We start from the raw sequence: 16,244 nt of genomic DNA on the forward strand, positions 1-16,244 counted from the left end.
ACCTCCAAGCCCTTCATTTGGCTAATGAATTTATGCCCCTCTCTCTAGGGGCAGAAGATCTTGTCATTCACATATCAGCATATCTCATGCTGAGGTGAGGCAGGAAAAGAAATCCCTGATCGGTTTCTTCAGTGCTGGTCTCTCCTTCCTCCTGTGCTTGGTGATGAAGAGGGCAGGTCATCACTTAGCTGTGATGCTGCTCTGCTCAAAGGCTGCTGCCCTGTCTCAGAGCCTTTGAGGTCAGGAGGGACCATGGTGTGCTATGAAAAAAAACCACACCTTTGTCCTTTCTCAGTCCAGGAGCTGCTTACCCTGTTACAGTGCAAAAAGCTCCTTCATTGGTTCAACTTGGGTGCAAACTGAGTGGAATAGGCTGCCCCATCCTTCACCTGATGGTTAAACAATGGTGACATTTTTGGCCAAGACATGGTTAAAGGAAGGCTGGACTTTGTCTGCAGCTGGGACAGGAGATGATTCTGTATCTCTGGTGTGGACAGGGTGCTAACCCATACGGCCACAACATCACTCAAGTGGCTTTGAACTTTGTTAAAGACAGGATGCCTTCCATCGCCATCTCCTTCTGAGCCATTTCACGCCACGCCAGGGCAGCTTCTCTGTTCTTGTTCAGGATCCCGAGGTACTGCCCACCACCTGCACTCCCATCAGGAATATCTGGCAAACTTAAGTTTGAAGATTGAAGAAGAGTAAACCTGTATCACAGTACATGGGACAGCCCTAAAAGCTGGAACACCACCTGGTATTGTTTTTATAGTCTCTGGCTAAAAAATGCCATTTCAGAATGTCTATTATTCATAATCCTCACAAAAATTTAGTCATGGGCAATCCTCACTCTCAGTTGTGTGCAGCAGTCCTTCTGGCACATCAGGGAGGGTTGATGGGAGCTGGGTCTAGCAGTTGCCTGTTGGCAGTGCAATGCTCCCATAAGAGGTGCAGTTTCCCTGACCCGAGCACTTTGGGGAATGGCAACTTTCAGGGGAGACGTAAAGCTCATAGCCAGGTGAGGGTCCTTCCACATCTTGTGATGTTTTCCTTCTGCGAGAGAGTCTATTTCAGTAATGTCCTGCCTACCTGATGCCCAGCCTGTATTTTCCACTGGGAACAGTATTTCTCCACTTTCAGTCCCTAAACGATTCTGGGCTAAATAACTCAACACTGCTTATTTCTGCTGATTTGGGAGGAAGCAGAAAGGATTAGTGGAGACTACCACTTAATTTTTAGCTGGTTGGATTAGGGGAAGAAAAATCTCACCCTCTACGCCTACATTACAGATTGAAGGGTTGGAATGGGGAGAAGAAAGAGAGTATGTGTTTGTTTGTATATGTGTGCAAGTGGATACTTATTAGAGGGTTTATAAAATGATGTTAGTGGTGCACTGACGTACTGTTATCTGTCATGTGCTGGATGGCCTAACCTGCACAGCAGCACTAGGCCTTCCCTGATCTTGGGTACAGGCAGGAGTATCAAGATCCTAGTGCTTCCTTTCCCTCTTGCCCAACACTCTGTATCTCACTGTACATTAAAGGGAAACTTAGACCACTAATTAAATCACTTTTCTCTGACTTAAAAAATGCAATAATAATAAATGAGCTTTCACAGATGCCAAAAGTAAAAGCTTTAATGGCATTTTCAGCCATCACTGAATTGCTAATTAATTGACATGCATTAGAAATAGTGTAACACATGCAGCATCAGCCATCTATTTAGAACAAACCTTTAAAATGTGAGGGTCTCAGTGACTCATGCTGGTCAGACCTAGCTAGACTTGTATATACAGCGGCAGGAGTCTGCTGTAGGATGGAGGAACAGCACTGGTTATGTATGGCAGGACTGTTTGTGGCTACCATTTACATGAGTCCTGCTTTTACAGGACTGGAATCCACCAAGAAAAATGACAAAAGCTTTTACAAGACAGCATTCTGCTAAAGGAGCCTTGTGGACATTTATGTGGTTTTGTACATGTTAAATATTGTGTTAGCAATTTACAGAAAAGCGGGTTTGTGTTGATGCAGAACAGGAAGAGCTGTGAAGGTCTCCCAGGGTAAATAGCTACGGCACCGACAAAATATGTGTTCTTTTTCTTATTGAGAAGAACAAGATTGTTAGAGACTGGAACGTGCCCAGGCAGTGAGATGACAGCACTGGCGGATCACTACAAAGGCGTCGATTTATCCCATTCCTTGTCAAATGTCACAGTATGGGGTTACTGCTGTAACATCTCTGCTATAGGGCAAGGACTCACATTTTTTCTGCAGAGAGCATGTTAACGGCAGTCTTTCAAGATAAATATCTTTATGCCTTACGCTCTTCTGTCAGAGGGGCACCAGCCTACAAACCATGTCCATCTTCATTTGGCATCTTGGCCATGGGAGATAAAGAAGGTGGAAGTTGAGCAGGGCAGGAATTTGGCACAACTGAGACTCCAAGGAAGACATGGTATAGAGCCTGGTTCAGCAAACACAGCTATAACAAAATCTTTCAGAACAAAATGCCGGAATGTGTACAAGCCAGCAGTGCATCAAAAATGTTTTCTTTCCCCAAGTCATCTCATTATCTCATCGTGTTGTTATAGTGTCTTCATTCCCTCAACTTCAGAGAAAAATAGTCATTTAACATAACAGACATAACCCAAGGGTTTCTCCAAAAGTCTCAGCATTTAGTGCTGAAATTGTAAGGAAAGCCAAGTCCTATCTAACCACTTAGGAAAACAGTTTGGCTTGTTTTCCTGTCTTGTGGGTCTTTGCAATGGAGGTATATAGGATGGCCAAAACTGTAATTCATTTCAGATTGAATCCTAACAGATCCCAACTTGTTACTTCAGCTTCTGTAATACCTTATTAAAAAAAAAAAAAAAAAAAAAAATAGGCTCTACTTAGAATGAACAGTAGAACAGGTAAGTCAGTGCTAAAGACCTTCTGTTCTGTAAGGAAAGGATTTCTGAGTCAGGTCACTTACCCAATTCCTTCAACCATGCATGGCGAGACACACCAGATTGTAAATTAATCTCCTTTTTCAAAAAGAGATGTGTATTCCTGCTCATAGAAACATATCTAAAAATAATCAAAAGATAATTCTGGAAAAAGTGGTTATTTGTTTTTCTCCTTCAGCCACTCACAAGAGCACTGGCTTGCTTTCAGCCTTGGCAATGCTTTTATCAGGATTGAAAAGCTGTGGGTCCACTTTGGCTTCTGCCCAACAGGTTAGGTGTAGCATCAGTAACACTGCAAGAACTGGTCTTGCTCATGCTTACTCTCTATCATAATATCCGTACGCAGGAACAAACATTTCTAACTTGGACAACACAAATGAAATCTGCTGGAAAATGGAGCAGATTTCCTGTGTGAAGGAAATGGATGCCACATTTAGAAACAAGTGCTACAAGAACACTGCTGTTCACTAGTTTTTTTTTACATGAACTCAAAAGTCTAAATGCCATGTTTTTGGCCAGTTTTCCTTTTTTCCCCCTCTTGTGCAGGAAAGCTACAGTGTCTATGCTCCCACACAATGCTGTCGCTGTCTGTGAGGTACACAAAACCATTAAGCACTACCCAACATAAAGGCTACTCTCCAGTTGTGCCCTGCTGTAGTCATTGCAGCAGCTGGTGCCTGGGCTTGGTGTACACTCAAGAAATGCTGTCTGCTGCTGAAATCGCCGCCCTACCTTAAATTCAGTACTGATGGACATTCAAACAGGCATAATGAGAGTTTTCAAAAGGTGCTGCCAGTTTAGGAGTGGTGGGTTATATCTGGGAAATTACTGGTCTGTGAAATTCCCTCCCATACACTGAATTGCAGTAGAAACTACAGAATCCAACTGGTGGATACATTATGTGGGATTCTGTTCTCTGAATGTAGGCATCCAATGTCATCTGAGGTACCTCAGGAGATTTAAGCCACCGGCACAGGGCTGGCAAACAAAACACAGGACTTCAGACCCTCAGCTGTTTGGCATGAGTGCAGGATAGCCACAGCATTTGCAGTGACATCGAACACTTACAAACAAACACTGAATCCGGCCCAGAGGGTGGGATTCAGCTCATGGATTAAGACACTTAAATATAAATGCTTCCATGTGTGCTACATGCCTGAGTGTCCACTACAGTAAATGACAACCTTGTTGATGAAGCCTAGAGAGGGATTTGTCTGTCCAAGTGTAGGCATCTCCTTTTGGGGAGCTGATTAGCAATCAATATGCATCAAGGGACATTTCAGTTAGGTCTTGAAAAGATATTTTTCACAAAAAGGACCCAGAGGAATCTGCATGTCTAGATATACTCAAAACATGTCTGGAAATGACCCTGAGCAATGTGCTCCAAGTGCTGCATGGAGTGGAGATTGTGTCAGCTGAGCTGCAGCACTCCATTTTAAAGTTCATTCAGTAGCTCTCTGCTGACTCCGAAAGGATACCAAAGCTATTTTAGTAGGTATCTTTCTTACTCTGTAAGCTGCATCCAGCCCCTTGTGTCTAGATCCTACATAACTGATAGTGTAAATGAGAGGGAGAAGCAACATGGCTTTTGCAGGAGGAATTCGTGTCTCAAAAGCCTAGTAAGAGGCTTTGAAGGCATCAGTGAGTGCTTTGATGAGGGTGATTTACTCAATACCCTGTATTTGGCTTTCCTAAAAGCCTTTGGGAAAAGTTGTGTCATGAAAGGTTCTTACAGAAACTGAGATGCCATTGGATTAGGGGGAAGTTTTCTGTGAGTTAATGAGCGATTAAAAGATAAGAAACAGGTTGTGAAGAAAGGGACAGTGGTGGTGATTCCTCAACATACACAACGTGAAAAAGGAGGAGGTGATAGTGAGGTGCCAGAGTGTGAATGACACACATTATCTAGGGTTGTAAAAACAAAAGTAACTGTGAAGTGTCATGGAGAGACCTTGTGATAATGCAGGACTGTGAAGATGGCAGATGAAATCACTGATGATAAACATAAAGTAATACACCTCATGAAATACACATCCCTAACAATAAAGACTTAATGATGACCTCTAGGCAAGGTACTGCCCTGAAGAAAAGCACTTAGTATTGCTGCGAATGAAGGTGGTCTGTGAGAGCCAGCTCAGTGCTCAGCAGTGGAGAAGGGCAACAGAGCATTAGAAATTCCAAAGAAAAGGGAAAAATATGAAAACATCACTACATGACAGTGGACTGCAGCTTGGGTCCTGTGCATCTCAGAGCCAGCATAGTAGAAAAAGAAATGGACAAGGTAAGGTGAAGGGTAGCAAAGGTGATCAAAGGCACAGGACAACTTCTGTAAGAGGAGAAATGAGTCTTCAGTGTGGAACAGGAAAAACTGGGGAGGAATAGGATAAGGACGTCTATAAATTCATGGTCTAGAAAATCAGAAATTACTTCTCTTTTTCTCACAAATGATTAAATGCAGTCATTAGGGATTAGGAAATGCTTTTCCACGTAACACACAGTTGAATTTTAAAACTCCCTGTTCTAGGGTATGAGGTGAATAGGGGGAATCACCTTATGGTAGACATCCAAAACAGATGAGATAAATCACACATCCTGAAAACACTTACTTTCCTTCACTGACTACAAAGGAAGCTTATGACAAGATGCTTGTCTGTAGAAGTCCATGTAAAAGCTACTCAGAGGCTGGTTAAGATGAATCCTACCTCTAACATCTGCTGCAAATGGTGGAGTAACACATTCCTGTATCTTTGAGAAGTGTGGCCGAAGCTCCTGCATGGAAAAATCTGGTGCAGTACATCAGTCATATAGCCTCAAACTTAGTTTAAGTCTGTATGTTCCAGGATCGTCACCCATGTAATCTTTTTTTCTGTCTTGCTGATTTACCTGCATGTGGGGTATAACTGGTGCATTCTCAAGGGGGGGTGGGGGTGGGGGGGGTGGATAATTAATCTTTGGCTTAACTCTACTGCAGCAAGAATTTTCCCAAGGATGCAGTTGTTTCAGGCACACAGTGTGCTGGTCCTATCACTAAATAGAGAATAAACCCAGCCTACCGGTCACCTGCCCCTGTGAGTGCAGAGTTTCCTGTACATGTTCAGAGTGCAAAACAGAAATACCACTCCCATCAGCACTGAAGTTTTAAACAAGTTCTAATAATAAAACCCCAAGGAACTTTGGGCAACTTGAAAAGTTCCTGGGTTTTATACTGTATGAGAGGCTGCTGTAGTTCAGCTGGGAGCAGAAGCAAGGATGTCCCTTTCGTGCTGGCACCAAGGAGGGCAGCAGACAGGCAGCTCTTTTCTCCTCTCCTCAGTTTGCTGAGTGCTCTGTCCTCCTCCTTTCCCAAAAGCATGAGCAGCTCAGGCTCAGAGGAGGTGCATTATCACAGCACGGACTGTGCAACAAGAGTATTCAGGTGTGCTGGGGATGCTCCAGGGTGACATACTGTTAATGAGCTAGAGCCATAAATAGAAAACCAAGGGTAACAGCAACAAGATAATGCCCCTTGGCAGCAGCTGAGACACTATCCTACAGTCTGAGAGCACTGGAGAGAGCGAGGCCACGTGTATCCGTGTAGCATGAAGCAAAAGAGCACTGGCTGCGTGAACCAATGTATGCACAACTGATGGCTTTTCGTGTTTGCCTAGAAGATACATAATGCTCCAGAAGTTATATAGTTAAAAGTATTTCTCTTTTTGTCCTCCATCTGATGTTACCAGAGGCTTCAGAAAGCTATCTAGGAGATGAAAGACCTCCTAAATTACACCACCAGAAAAATAACTATAATGGTGCATACATTTTGCTTCCAAGATGAAAGTCACCTTCTTACACAGAGAAAGGCATAGATACTAAAACATGCAACTACATAAACAAGGTTAAAGAATGTAAAATGTGATTTTTCTGATGGGAACAGAGTGAACTGGGACCGAGATGGTTTCTACCTTTCTATTTACATTTTTCAAGTTATTTACAGGTAAGCAGCAAACTTTTTAAGTCTTCTTCAAAACACAAGTGAAATTTTAACACACCATACAGGACCATGAAAATTGCCATACCAAGGCTGTCTAATCCTAGACTGTCTTCGGTAACAGCTAACAATAGGTATTTCATGGAAAGATACAAACCTTCATATAACGGACAGTGCTTATGGGAAAATTACTTCCTATTCCCCAGGGAAAAGGCTGGTTATTTTATGCTGTGCTTCTGTGGGAACCTTAGACTTTATTCCTCTTAACCTTATTTAATATAATAGTAAGTGTTTTCCATTACCTGTTCAAATCCTTCTGTGAATCCTGCTACCATTTTATAGGCAGCCCATAGCACCCATTATGGATGCTCTAATCCACCAGCCTTTCCTCTCCCCAAATTTTCCTGCCTTTAATTTTCCTGAAAGAGGGTATCATTTATTCCATTATTCCATTAACTTGTATGCTCTGTGACAAGACTGTAGGCCAAATTTTTTCACTTTGCAGTTGTACAAGGGGGGTTGTTGTAATTTAGTAAATTTTTTTGCCCGCTTCACTTTCTGGTCTGAACCCAGAAGTCTGCCTGGATCAAAATGTTGCAAGCTGCAATATTACAGGCCACACATCCAAGCCAGAAGTGGCTGCAATCTGTTCTGCTCAGGGCAGATTAAATGTGCACCTCTGAGCCGTCACCAGGATGTTTGTGCCCCTCTCAGTCAGCCCTGCGTGCACACCTCAGATATTCAGAATCCAGCTCTCCAGCAATGGATGGAGGTACTACTCCCATCCCTCAAATAAAAGCAAAGCACCAGCTGTTAATGCTGTATTCACAATACCATACTCCACAGACAATGTGACTTTATTCACAAATATGATTTTTACAGAGGTAGAACAAAATACTTTGTATAATCCCTTTTTTTTTTTTAACTATATACATATAAAGAATATAACAGAATGACAAGAAAGGTTGTAAACAAATCAATATTATGCCATCAAATACAGTACAAACAGCATGCAAAAACAGCTTCAAATGAAATCTTGCTGGTGTAACTTTATTTCTCATGTGGTAAATGCGGTAAATGAAGAGTAGTAAAGAGTCATGCTCTAATTGGATTGATATGCCACAGCTCTGCAATTTTGTTTTCATTATTTTTTTCTTTTACAATAAACCGACAGGATAGCTTTCTTTTCACTGTGGTGGGGAATGCTTTTGTAATGCCCAATGTAATCTTAACAGAAAAATATAATAAACAAATCTACAAAGTGTACTCTCATTTAAAAAGCAAAACCATAGAAACTGTACAGTTTTAAAAAGTGAATTATCCGCTTCTTAAGAGAATTTTCTAAACAAAGAATAAAATATGCAGAATAAAAATTAGGAGAGCTATTGTTCTGTAACAAAGCTAATCAAATACTTGTTTTCTAGTTTTTTTTAATTAATGACTACTCTGGAAATTATGAAGTGGGCTGGGTTTTATTAATGTTCCACTTGATTAATAAAGCATGAACTCCTTACAGGTACTATAGCTGTCATTCCCCTGGGGATGGATGGAGAATGGTTCTGCGTGCATGCTGGAGACAGGAACAAGGTTTAGTCATTGATGCAGATTTTAAAAATATTTTTACATGTTTTAAACATTTAGTAGCATCTATAAAAATAATCTTGCTTGTTTTGCTATGGGATTGAGATTTGGATATGGTGTTTTCTACTGAAATTCATTCATGGCCCTCGCAATTGCCAAGGTCTTTTACTGGACGTTACCTGGGCTGCACCGGGTCCCACAGATGACAGTCAAGAGCAATGGTCAGAGCTCACACCAGGCACATGTGAAGTCAGCAGCAAACCCCACAGTGTTTTCCCTGTAGCTAGCACTGAACCTCAAGAATCTGGGCTTTGGGGAACGGTGCTGTCCTGCCCCCCTGCAACCCTCTAAATCCCAGACCACGTCATGGGAAGGGTCAAGGCTGGAGAGAGCAACTGTGCTGTTACTCATATCAACGCTGGTGACAACCACCTCTTCGTCCCCCCTATCTGCACACACTGTGACGACATACGTTTGGGGTCTGGTCAGGTCACTGCCCTGCTCAGGGCCAGCAGCCATGCTCGCTGCTGTGCCTGTGGGAAAACACGGGTTCTGGCCCTCTGCTGCAGTCTTTGACCAGCAAGGAAGAAAACTGTGAGCACTGGGGTTAAATCGCCCTCCTGCAGCTCCCTCCCTTAAATGTCATTTAAAGGTTCAACCATACAAACATCACGTGTAGATTCAATTTGTCTTTATCAAGAACACGAGGATGGTCAATATTAAACACACGCTGTATAGGCTACGTGTCAGGCACCAGCCCAAGCTTCAATCACAATGAGAAGACCAAGCAGAATATTGAACAGGGAAGGACAGTGGGTCTCGTTTGATTCTGGGCTCTCAGGTGATCCTGGCTTCCAGGAAGAAGCTCAGCTCAACCTGCCAGTGAACATGGGGCAGGTCTCACATCCAGTGCAAGCGGCCGGGGGTTGCCTGAAAAACATCCTCTGTCAAATCACAAGGATTAAGTTAACTGCAGTGAAAAGGGTAAAGAAATAACCTGCCCCACATGAGAAATCCATCTCTGTGGCTTCATCCATGGCTTTGGCGTCTTCCCAGGAAATGGACTGTCAAACCCCTCTGGATTGCCCTGGTGCAGCTGAAACCTGCAGTTCGTTAACAGACCCTGCAGCTGTCACCTGTCACCCCTATCACCCCCAGGAGCAGGGCATTTATGCAGATGTGTGAACAGTACACTACCTGCACAGATTAAATACTCTGTGTGACAGTTTACAGTCAACAGAATAAGCCTGGCACCTCTTTGTGGAAGAACTGTACAAAACATGGCTAAAATAACAGGATTGTCAGTGACATTCAGTGGGAGATACTCTAACTTTCTGAGTAAGATGGCATCTTTCTGTTGTGTAAACTGGTCTACAAGTATGAATAAAACAATACATCCCTGCCCCATTAGCCTTGGGGAAGATTAATGCCCTCTAATCTACGCTAAATAAACTGTGAAGCATGAAGAACAATATTTAAGTCCTACACTCAGCTGCTTGTGAATTAATAGGGATCACCCTGAAATTGCTATTATGAAATGCAAATATTTGAAAAAGAACAATTAAAAAATATTCCGGAAGTGCAAATGAAAGGCGTCAGCCATGTTTGTGGTATGCACAGGGACAGTCAGAAGGCGAACACTAATGAATCCCAGGGCAGAAATCTGTGCTAAAAACTCATTAGCCCACTCGCAGTAGGTAATGGCACAGCATCTTGCACTGGGAAATAATTCTACCCGATAATCGGAGGGCTTGGCTTAGGATGCCCCAATTTTAGTTCTCTGGACAGTTTGTTTGGATATAACTACCTTTTTTCAGAAAGCTGCAGTACATGGCTCACAGTAAATCTACTTCAAACACTTGCTGATACTGCTCAAACTGATCTCATCTGCCCTGATCTGCAATTTTGTGTTAGCTAAAGTAATAAAAGAATCCTGTTAAACCTAAATTATCAAATGAAAAAGGCAATTTTCTCATTCATACTCCATTAGTTTTTTTAGTTATTGCTAGGAAAGCTCTAAAATGCTTAGGCCATAAAATAAACATGTGGCTTAATGTACAGTATGTGTACTTAAGAGGATGATGGCATCTGCAGTAACTTCTCTGTACTGCCATAGTAATGTAATGCACAAATTAAGCAACAGCACATAGCAAATAAAGCATATAAAAATGTAAGGCAAAAAGTAACAAGCCTTCTGCTTTTTTTTTTTTTTTTTTTTAAATAACTCTTTAATTTATAAAAAGAAGAAATCACCAATATTCACACCTACAACACAAAATTTCAACATGGTTGATTTTGATACATACCTGTTACCTCTGTGCCAGCAAAGCTCTTTGATACTATCTTTATCATTTCACTGATTAGAAGTTTATAAAAGCTTCCCCTTCCCAAATCAAATTCAGTGATATATTTTCCAGTGCTGAAGTAAAGTGATTAGCCTAATATGGTCTCAAGCACACAACACTGTTAAGATTTTGGAAAAAAACGCACCCCAGATTCTTAAATCACGGAGATGTACCATAACATATGAAAAAGCATCCAAGTATATTCACTTTTGAAAACAAAATTAAGAGCCTGGATCACTTCAGTACCTTTGATAATTTTACTCTCAGGCCCTTCATTCAAACATATCAGAGTACTTTCTAGCAATAATTTAAATTCCTTCAGAAGAGTACAACTAAACCTGTGAGTTCACATAAGCAAGATTGCATAACCAAACCATTTACAGACATACTTTAGCGTTACTTTGCAACAGTAGGCATTAGGATTTTGAGAACACAAGAATCTCTGAAATTCAACCTGTGTGCTTCTTTATCCCTTAATCATTAGTTAAAATAGGTATCATTCAGAACAAGGAGCAAAGCAGAGCCTCTGCAGAAAGGTGCAACGAACGTCTGGATCAGACAAACTCAATGAGAATCATAAGATGCAGATTGAAGATTTCTCCTTCAGCCAGGCTTTTACAGAAATATATTTTCCTGGCTAAAAAGGATGGCACTGCACAGTTTCACAGAGGAAAATGCAAAAATGGAGAGTCCCATTCTCTTCCTCAGTAATACCATAAAATCAACAATCTGTTTCTGTAACAGCTCTGGACATTTACCTGACTGCTGACAGGGCCTTTCCCCGTCACCTGAGGTGAGCCTATGCTCTCCTTTTCTGCGCTGTCAGTGGTAGGTACACACTCAGAGTTGTTGTGTTTGTTATCCCCCAGCTTCCCATTAACGTGACCAACTTGTTCTCCCCAGTTGCAACAACTGTGCAGTCTTGTTTACTTATAGTCCATTCATGGCACAAAGCTGAAAAGTAAACAACAGTTAAGAAAACATTTGCTTGCCAAAGCCCAGCATGAGAAGGTGCAAGCTCTCTTTGACAGAGCCTGGACCTGTGTTTACTCACACCCTCATCACTGTTTCGTGCTCTAGCTTGGCATTGTATAGGAACAATCACCATCCTCTTCAGGCCCCCCCTCTTATTCAGCCTTTGAGAAGTTACAAAATATAACAGAACACTGTTTTCTGAGACTATATTGACTGCACTAATTACCCACAGTACTGTATATTTGCTATTAAGAACATGAATGTGTGCTTTCAAAGTGTGACATTCAGGGCTTCGAGGATGTGAAAGGAGTTAGATGGATTGTTCTGTCACTTAATCCGAGGCTTCAATGTACTTCTAAAAATTTGTTTAAAACCCCAAAAAACAGAATACACATTTTAACTGTTGAACTTTTACCAGCTAAAGGAGTTTGTAAGGACCCTATCACTATGTGGTTACAACAGAAGATACACAGTTAAGGTCAGGTCACGGTTTCCAAGAACATTCACAGGGACTGAGGATGAGGAAAACAAGGGGCAGATCCTGCGGGAAGCTTCGGGAGACTGAGCCGTTCACTGGGGAAGTGCCTTAAGTATTGCATTCACTTCCTCTGCAACCGCTGTCAAAGCAAACTCAAACTGCTCCTGTGGAGAGAACAAACACATACTCTGAATAATAAAACAAAACACTTTCCAAAAGCCTGGTGCACTATTCTGCAGCTGAGCATCCTCTAGACATTGTTAAAAATATGAATATGCAGGCTGAACTGTACACTGCAACAGAAAGGAACAGAACGTTCTGGGATTATGGATGCCGTACAACATGTTTGACAGCATCCTGAAGCCGGAGTCATTTTAATGGAGAAGAATGTTGGTAGCAGAAACTAAGCCATTGGGACACAATGATGTATTGCAACTGTGTGGTCAGAAGGGTCTGGGAGTAGTTGATCACCAGCCATTTCCTTCTGACACAGAGATGGAAACTTGTTAACAATTGAGATATGAAATAGGTGAGATGCTGCAAAGCAGAGACTTTGGCTTTTCTCAGGACTTTTTCTAGTTGAAATCTGATAGAATAAATATTTCCTCACCTTATGTCTATTATATAGAACAATATCCGCTTTTTGGTTTACCTGTTATTGTTCTTTTTTGGCCTTCCTATTTAATGACCTTTCTGCACATACACATTGCCTAACCATGTTTAGAACACTCCTATTTAAGAAATACTTGGCAAAGCTTTGCTCTGCCATTAATTTTCTGTAAGAATAAAACCAAAATTACTAACAGGCTTCTGTGCTGTGTTGGCAGAGGTGTGAAGGCCACAGGCATGAATGGCCACCTCTTCTAAGTGCAACCCTAACACACTCCTGAACTGCGTAGTACTACAGAAGGACAAAAAAGTTTTACTTCCTCAAGGTTAACAGGTGTTAATTTTCTAAGCAAGTAATTTTTCTCAGAAATTTAGCTTACTGAAATATCTGACAGGATGATTTGGTGTTTGCAACTCTTCAGATGAAAAGAGAAATGTGGGTAGTTTACTCAGAATATAGGCAGATCAAGGACACCAGACAAGGACTGTGGAGTACTGCGGTGGTTTAAGCCAGACAGGGTCAAGAGCTGCTGAAGAACCAACTTTGAGAATGGAGGTCTGAGATGCACCCTGCAAAGTATCCTGAGATCACTGCTCGGATACTCTTTGCGTCTCCAATTGGAAAACGAGTGGTCTGCTAGGTATCTCCAGTCCCTCAGTTTGTGCTGCCAGGGGCTGTGGGGGATGGCTGCAGGTATGTACACAACAGTGTCGGACGGCTGCAGAACACAGCCAGCCCCCAGAGGTGATTACTGGACTAATAGCATTCATTTTCCACATTGTTTCACTTTACTGCGGAAATCTGCAGGAAGGATGAAAGAACTACACATGTGCAACTCATAGTTCAGAAAGACAGCTGACTTCTAATTCCTGCAATTCAGTGCCAGTCTTCTCTGCCTTGTCTTACCCCACTACAGAGTCATCTCCCATGTGGAGATGCCTCAGAGGGAAGCAATGATGGGCACAGTTCCTGAGCAGAAAAAGACGAACAAAACTCAGAATGATTTCTCAGACGCTGATATTCAAGAATTTTGCTGTCTGCTTGGTGCTGTCAAAGTGGCATCCTTGTACATTTGCTGGACTGCAGCCAATAGCTTTTAATCAGACATCAATTCACCCTAAAGAGTAGGACTCATCCTCATTAGGCAAGAAAATGGTGTATATGCCTGCCTATGCCTCCCTGCACTCCCCAAGATCTCTGAAATTAAAGAAGAGACTGAAAATGCTGGTGGCCACCCAGAAACATCAGTTGTATTTTAACCAGAGCACACAATGTGGGAGAGGAACTGGAGGACAGCGGAGGCACAGAGGGAATTCATTTGGACATGCCATTACAGAACCAAACCTAGTACCTGTACCAGCTCAAAAAACCTCAGGAAATTTGGGCTGATGAATGAGAAGTGCTCATCTCCAGGAAAAAGAGCCTTGTCAGGAAGAGCCAGGACTTGCTGGACCCCAGGGGTGCAGCCCTGAGAGGTGAAAGACCTGTGGAGCAGCCTGGAGTGGGAGACCCTTGTACTGGGGCTGGAAGGAGAGGGGCAAAGCAGGGGCTCCCAGGATGCCAGTGCTCAGATGTGAATGGGACAGCTGGTCCCCATTGCTGCCAGTCCTTGGAGCACGGGGAGCACAACAGCAGAAGAGGCTGATCTGAGCATGATGGGGTTGATGTGGTGATGCAGCCAAGTTTCAGAGATGTGCAGATGCCTCTTCCAAGATGTGGGCGTCAGTTCGGAAGAAGGGAAGCTGCCCGTGGTAATGAGGCTACCTACTTCATCTGAGTATTTTACAGTCAGGAAAAGCTTGTAAGATTGGGGACTACAGTACTTTAATATTAGTTCCACTGTTGAAAATATATTACTCTCAAGTTATTCACTGCCCTTTAACCTTGTTGGTCTGAGATATGTTTACCTTATTGTGAAGATGTGTCAGGCTGCAGACCATCTGACCTGTGAGTGCCTTTACCCCTCATGGAGAGGTATCTCTCACACGAACACAGGGCATCATTGCACCACCTCAGGAAAAGTGTCTATCTCGCCTGAGGACTGTGGACTGATCAACATGAACTCCAAAGTTCAGTAGGGATTTTGGAGACAAGTTCAGTGGAGATCACCAGCTAACATTAGCTGTGACCTTAAATTACTGAGGCAAAGCAACTCACAAAGCAAAATCTTTACAGTCACAGATCAAAACTGACTGTGAAACACTGCAATAAAGGGGAAAGTAGAGCAGACACATGGGATGTGTGAAGATGTGGTCTTTCTGGGATGGTGTAGCTGAGCTCTTCTTCCTCCTTCCTTTTGCGAAATACGCATAGGAGAAATGCAGCTAGTGCAACTTCTATTGATGTGTATCACCACTCTTCAAAAAAAAGCCTTTACACACATTCCACACCCTTCCATGAGAACAACCACAGTTAGAGCAAATTATTTTCAGTAATTTTTAAAGGAGCTCAGTTTGTTGCTTTGTACAGCTACACTGTCACTCACACATGCTATTCGTGTATACAAGATTGACTTGGGATGAATTTTAGCATCTAGCTTTGCCTAGAAAACAGCTGGACAAGCATTTTGTGGTGTCAGTCCACCTATAATACAGAGATGGTAAGAATATATTTAGTAAAAAACAATAAGCTATGTTTCATTAAGTCTACAAATAAAAATTGTCAGGGAAAAACATGTAGCATATATAACACAATAAAGAACCTTAGCTAAATATTACTGATCGCGAGAGGAAAGATACAGAAGAAGAGACAAAAAAAGGAAATATATTCTTCCCATCACAGAGAATACACTTCCTCCTTCATTACTTTTTCCTCTCACATGTGGCATACCAATTCTACTTTATGATACCCCTGCAAAAAAACCCCAATACCACAAACCCTCTGTTATGCTTCTCAGAAATGCAGACTGTCCTTATGATAATTTCATTACCATTTATTATATATAGTGCTTTTGAATTAAAGATCTCTTCCAGAAGACAAAATGTTGCAAACAAATCTTTCACATGCTTATTGAAAATGTGGAGCGCTGCCTGCTGGAAACACAATAACATTGCTTAAGTAAGTTGGTGTTTATTTTGCTTAGGGATATTCTGTAATTGGCATTTCTAACCTGACTTTTAATCCATCGTTTTAAATTACTCCAAGAGTCTAATATTCCTCATTTGTATTCAGTTGGGAAAGCACAGAGGTTTGTTTAAATCCATCAGAAAAATTCTCTGGGGATTGTGCATTGCTAGCATGTAACCAGATATTTATAATTTGCAAGACATTAGCTTGAATAAGTGATTCGGGTAGTTTTGAGAAAATGACAAAGATGGAAGAAGGAGCAAGAGGAGAGATAA

The 16,244-nt window shown here is 42.0% G+C and overlaps 1 protein-coding gene across 2 annotated transcripts in view; it reads right to left on the reverse strand.

Annotated features, from left to right (window-relative positions):
- Positions 1-7,761: 7,761 nt before the first annotated feature.
- PTPRN2 (protein tyrosine phosphatase receptor type N2) overlaps positions 7,762-16,244 on the reverse strand; it is a 685,048-nt gene continuing 676,565 nt past the window's right edge. For both annotated transcript variants that reach the window (XM_074899931.1, XM_074899932.1), the window contains one exon: positions 7,762-12,457. In XM_074899931.1, the coding sequence (XP_074756032.1) occupies positions 12,386-12,457 (72 nt within the window). In that variant the 3' untranslated portion in view covers positions 7,762-12,385. The remainder of the gene's footprint in view (positions 12,458-16,244) is intronic.

Source organism: Athene noctua, chromosome 2 (genome assembly GCF_965140245.1).
Source record: "Athene noctua chromosome 2, bAthNoc1.hap1.1, whole genome shotgun sequence".
Classification (NCBI taxonomy): domain Eukaryota; kingdom Metazoa; phylum Chordata; class Aves; order Strigiformes; family Strigidae; genus Athene; species Athene noctua.